At 49.3% G+C, this 5,928-nt stretch overlaps 1 protein-coding gene across 1 annotated transcript; it reads left to right on the top strand.

Moving 5' to 3' along the window:
- The first annotated feature begins 1,937 nt into the window (after positions 1 to 1,937).
- ARC (activity regulated cytoskeleton associated protein) lies at positions 1,938 to 4,695 on the top strand. Its single transcript, XM_079983884.1, has one exon. It carries the CDS (start codon positions 2,503 to 2,505, stop codon positions 3,721 to 3,723), a length of 1,221 nt encoding a protein of 406 aa, XP_079840010.1. The 5' UTR covers positions 1,938 to 2,502; the 3' UTR covers positions 3,724 to 4,695.
- Positions 4,696 to 5,928: the final 1,233 nt, after the last annotated feature.

The raw sequence follows: 5,928 nt of genomic DNA, 5'->3' as shown, positions 1-5,928 counted from the left end.
GATCCATTTCACTAGGTGTGTTCACCTGATCTATTTTGCTGCCCCTTTAAGGAGTCTCAATTCTGTAACACGAAGGGGTTTAGCCGAGTCAGCTAACGTTCCTGGGACTCTTGAGAGTCCCATGGACTGCAAGAAGATCAAACCTCTCCATTCTGAAGGAAATCAGCCCTGAGTGCTCACTGGAAGGACAGATCGTGAAGCTGAGGCTCCAATACTTTGGCCACCTCATGAGAAGAGAAGACTCCCTGGAAAAGACCCTGATGTTGGGAAAGATGGAGGGCACAAGGAGAAGGGGATGACAGAGGACGAGATGGTTGGACAGTGTTCTCGAAGCTACCAGCATGAGTTTGACCAAACTGCGGGAGGCAGTGGAAGACAGGAGTGCCTGGCGTGCTCTGGTCCATGGGGTCACGAAGAGTCGGACATGACTAAATGACTAAACAACAACAAAAGTAATGGCAGAAATGCAGAATTCATAACTGAGCTCCTAAGCTGTGTTGGGTGTTCTTCCTTCCACAAAATTAGCAGCACGTGGAGATAGAATGGGACCGTTCACACCCGGCCTGGTCCTAGGGTGTCAGAGACCCCTACAAAACAAAAACAAAAACACACAGAGAGGGACCTGGAATTCAGTTAAACTCTACAGAATATTCCTTCACTCCAACGCCCCTTCCCCAAATCAGATGTTGCATGCCTAAGAGTCCATCGCAAAGGGTACAATCTGTATCGAAAATTCGCAAAGCAGAAATTGCCGGGTTCAGTTCCCTAGCAAACCTAGGCCACCTGTCACCCCACATCCTGACCACCCTAGATAAAAGAGACTCCATGTTCCTCCAAACACACCTGAAAGACCCAATGCAAATTCAGCCCTATGGCTATTTTTGATCGACTGATTCCACCCAGAACAGAGGCTAAGCAAATCGTGCATTTTGGGGAGTGGGAAGGAGGGAGGGGGTGTCCTGGTAAGTACTCACCAAGTTACATAACCCTCCAACCTTGCTTAGTAAGTTCCAGGGAGCAGCCCCCCAATCCTAAAAATGTATCATCACCACCCTGTCATCCCAGCCCTGCATCTGAATGACGGGCTGGAGTTCCGGAGGGGAAGCACACACACACACACACTGCCTCAATCTCCTTTTCCAGAAAGGGAATCTCTTTATCTCCTGGTTATGTAAACCCCCGGTTTCCTTTTATGGTTCGGCTTCCTGCTTCATCAACGAGTGTGAGCTTCATCTGCGTCTGTGGGCTGCACTGTGTGATTAAGCAACTGATTCAAGCTTAGTAAGTGGAAAGCTTTGAGATGGGCGGACTTAATTGGCTGGAAACCCTGGAAGGGTAGGACTCTCTCTCTCCCCCCCCCCCCCCCGGTTTTAACCTGCAGCATATTGACAGCTCTCCCCCCTTCTAACCCCCCCCCCATATATTGGGTACGATTGCATAACAGAAAACGGCTGGAGGCAAAATTCCCACCTCCCATTTGGAAAATAAAACCGTGTCCTTTTCCACTTTGCTCAGCCATTGACCCCTTAGCCTCTAATAATGAGGGGTTGCACAGGTGCAGGTGAGTGTGTCATGTGTGGGGGCAGGTGGGTGAGCAACCCACAGCTGGCCAGCAGAGGGTGTGTGACACAGGGAGCTTTTAAGCCATCTCCCTCGTGCCACGGGGTTTTTCGGGGTCTGAGGACCTTTGCAAAAAGGGCCTTTATGGATAAAGGGTCGGGAGATGAATAAGACCTTTTCTTTTGGGGGAGAGTGGAGAGGGAGAGAAAGGGGGAGCTGAAAGGGGTGATGAGAAAAAGGTAGGAATTACTCATCCATCCATCCAACTGTCTCCAGAACCTTTAAAGTGCTTCTCGCCTCAAGTCTGGGGGTGTGTGGAAGGGGGTGGGAGAAGCTAAAGGGAGCCGGGGAGGGCGAGCGAGAGAGAGATGCTTGCCAGGAGCTGTGTTTTCCACTGAATCCTTCTCCTCCAATCAGCGGCAAGATGCCGATGAGCACAGAGGCTTGGCTACACCCACATAGGGAGGTGTGTGGTGTATAAGTATAGGGATCCGTCTGAGCTAGTGGCACATCACAGAGAGAAAGCAAATAGCTCTCTGTTTTCCAGCTAAGCAGAGGAGAGAGAGAGAGAGATTCAGACACTTGTTAGCGTGAAGTTCTAGGAAGACTCGAAAGCAAGGAAGCAGCAGCAGGAAAGACACAGGCAACAGCGGAGAGCATCACCGCTTGCTGGGGAAGTTCTCGACAGCTCAGCTCGGGGATTAAGGACTCCTGGGAGACGGAGGAAGGACCAAACACTGAAGATAACTTTTTTTTGTCCTGGACTTTGGCTGTAGCACAAGGGCAGTTGGACGGCAAGACTTCCCAGGGTGATTTTCTTGATTTGGTTGTGTTTGTAATTTGCAGGGGAAACAGGTAGTCCATTTCTGGACTGGGTGGTTGCGACTTTTGGAGAGAGTCTGTCAAAGGGGCGAAAGCTTGATTAGCCCACAGCTAGGAAACATGCAGTTGGACAACATCAACCAGGTGAACCTCCACTCTTTCCAGGGCCACCGCAGTGTGGCCAATAACAACAAGCCCAATGTGATCCTCCAGATAGGGAAGTGCAGGGCGGAGATGCTAGACCACGTCAGGAGGACCCACCGGCATCTCCTGACTGAGGTGTCAAAGCAGGTGGAGCGGGAGCTGAAAGGCCTGCAGAAGTCGGTGGGGAAACTTGAGAACAACCTTGAGGACCATGTCCCCTCGGCTGCTGAGAACCAGAGGTGGAAGAAGTCCATCAAGGCCTGCCTGTCTAGATGCCAGGAGACCATTGCTCACTTGGAGAGGTGGGTCAAGAGAGAGATGAATGTCTGGAAGGAAGTGTTCTTCCGCCTGGAGAAGTGGGCTGACCGACTCGAGTCTGGTGGGGCGAAGTACTGCCATGGAGACAACCACAGGCAGACTGTCTCGGTAGGGGTGGGAGGCCCAGAGATCAGGCCCAGTGAAGGGGAGATTTATGATTATGCCCTAGACATGAGCCAGATGTATGCCCTGACACCTCCTCCTACCGGGGATGTCCCTATCGTGCCTCAGTCCCATGATTCCTACCAGTGGGTCTCTGTCTCAGAAGATACTCCACCTTCCCCAGTGGAGACCCAGATTTTTGAGGACCCCAGGGAGTTCCTGACTCACTTGGAGGACTATCTGAAGCAGGTGGGTGGCACTGAGGAGTACTGGCTCTCTCAGATTGAGAACCACATGAATGGGCCAGCCAAAAAGTGGTGGGAGTATAAGCAGGACTCCGTCAAGAATTGGCTGGAGTTCAAGAAGGAGTTCCTTCAGTATAGCGAGGGCACCCTGACCAGGGATGCCATTAAGAGAGAGCTGGATCTCCCTCAGAAGGATGGAGAACCCCTAGATCAGTTTCTCTGGCGCAAAAGGGACCTCTACCAGACCCTCTACGTTGATGCTGAGGAGGAGGAGGTCATCCAGTATGTGGTAGGGACCCTCCAGCCCAAACTCAAACGCTTCCTCAGCCACCCTTACCCCAAAACTTTAGAACAGCTGATTCAGAGGGGCAAGGAAGTTGAGGTCAACTTTGACAACTCTGAGGAGCCCAGTCCCCAGAGGACCCCTGAGTTGAGGGACTCATTGGAAAGCCTCCCTCCCTCCACCACTGCCAGCCCTATCGCTAGTGACGGAACTCAACCTGAGGTTTCTGTCCCGACCACAGTGATATGAGCAGAGTAGTGTGAAACAGGTATGACAAAGAAGGGGGTTGGTGGATTATTTAGGAAGGCGGTTTCCTTTCATCTGAGAACTTCAGCCATGGTGGGTCTGAAGATACACTCAGCCTAATGACCGGTAGGAGGAAAATCTAATTTTCTTCAAGATCAACCATGCTGAGAGCGTGGCTAGCCTGAATCACTCAAGATGGTTCAAGCTGGATAATGGATGGCTCTTTTGAGGATTTCTTTTTAAAAAGCCATTGCAAGGACTGGACTATGTCAGAAAGACAAACCAGCCTCTTCGTTGTGGCAGAGGCAGCCACACCTCCTGGGGCACAGCTTCCCCGGGAATTTCATCGGGCGTGACAGAAGGATTTCCTTCTCGCTCACATCAGTCCTTTCCTTCAAGGTGCTTTTCCTTCCAGACATTCTCCTCCCCGCTTGTGGGAACCATCAGTGGACTTTCACTAACTCTCTTGAAAGCTATTGGTTTCCCCTCTTTCTCCTGCTTCTTCCAACTTTTCAGCTGAGCTCCAAACAGATAGGGGAAGGGAACTTTTACCAAGTTTGGGGAGGTCCTAAAGGACTTCAGCAGGAGTTTCAGCCATCAAATTAACCCATCCCCTGCTCTCACCCAACTCTCATGTTTCCATCTCCAAGTGGACCTCTGGATTCTCTTTGGCTTTGACTTGGGCATTCAGGTCTTTCAGCTCCAGAAGGATCATCAGCCACACATTCAAGAGTGGCAATGAGCCTGATGATTTGCTCCTCTACATTCTAGATTTTGGGAAGATAGGGCTTTGCGAGGGTGGGGCACCTACTCACATTAAGATCCTAAAAAGAAAGAACGAAAAGCACTCTAAAGTTGTACAGGGGTTAGTTGTATACAAACACAACTTGAATTAAGAAGTCATGCCACCTTAATCTCTACACCAAGAAGATAGAGAAGGCACATGCATTGAACACCTTTGAGAATTTTTCTAAATAATGAAAGTTAAACAGCTTTCCCCAATGAAGCAAAAGACAGGCAACTTTGAGAAACTTTGGTAGTTGGAGAGAGGAAAAAAATGAAACATGAAGCATGAAGTCTCTGCTACAGAAAGTCTGCGCCCTCTACAGTCGTAGAACTGAAGGAAGGAACCAGCTGTAGCCTTTAAGAATGGCTTGCTAGACCATATGACTAGAAGAAGACAGAACTTGCACGGAGACTTGCTCCTGGTTCCACCGATGCAAGAGAAGTAGTGAAGAGCAAGATATCACCCCAACCGTTCTGAGAGCCTTCAGGGTGCGACTTCTTCCCACAGGCTACAGGTAAGATACAAATCTCCCCAGCTCATTGACTTTATGCCAGTAGGGTTGACAAATATAGCCTTTAAACTTGGAGAAACAAAGTTCAGCTGTATCAAAGTCAGATATGGGTGGGTAGGGATAATTAGGGAAGTGGAAAGATGCCATTTACAAACAGGACTTATGAACTGTGGTCCACGTCAATTTGCAGAAGAGATGCTTAAATCTAGGACTGATGTTGCTAGGAGAAAGCAAATATCTTTAGAGAGGATGTATGGACTTGGGTTAGTGAAATCTCTCTCCCGCCATCAGCAGGAGTAGTCAACATGGTGCCCTCTAGATGTTGCTGGACTTGATGGGGTTGATGGGAGTTGTAGTCCACTAACATCTGGAGGGCACCTTGTTGGAGGCCCCTGTTTTACAAGACAGAGTTAGAAGAAACCCCAGCAGTTGCCTAACCTAATCTCCCTATCCGTATACTTGAGAGCTGACTTATCACTCTGCCTTTCATGTTCTGGATAGGGGAAGGCTTTTTAGCACCCTATCAGCTTCCAAGTATGATTCCTCCCGCACCCTTCCCCAGGATCATTTGAGTGGTTTGCAGAAAGCAAAAATAGTCAGTTCTTCCAGTTTCTGAAAGAGTCAAAAGCAAAATAGGGAGCATTCATTCCTAGAGAACAGGCAGATCTCCAGCTGCCATGCATAAGCATATGCCCAGCTATGGACAGTCTGCTGTCAGAGTGATGCTCATTCAGACCAAGAATTGCTGCTGGAGCTCACAGAGAGAAGGGGAACAATAGCTAATGCAAAGGTACATTGTGTTGCTGAAGCTGATCTGGCTCACAACTCATGTTCCGCTTTCTGTCTTTTTTTTTTTTTTGCAGTGACTCATTCAAAAGCGGTTGGGAGCGAAGCACTTCTTGAATTGCAT

Source organism: Podarcis cretensis, assembly GCF_951804945.1.
Source record: "Podarcis cretensis genome assembly, chromosome: 7".
Classification (NCBI taxonomy): domain Eukaryota; kingdom Metazoa; phylum Chordata; class Lepidosauria; order Squamata; family Lacertidae; genus Podarcis; species Podarcis cretensis.
This window is presented reverse-complemented; position numbering and strand designations above follow the sequence as displayed.

What these genes read in the sequence shown, in the direction of transcription:
- ARC (XM_079983884.1), top strand. Translation starts at nt 2,503, where the DNA reads ATGCAGTTGGACAACATCAACCAGGTGAACCTCCACTCTTTCCAGGGC.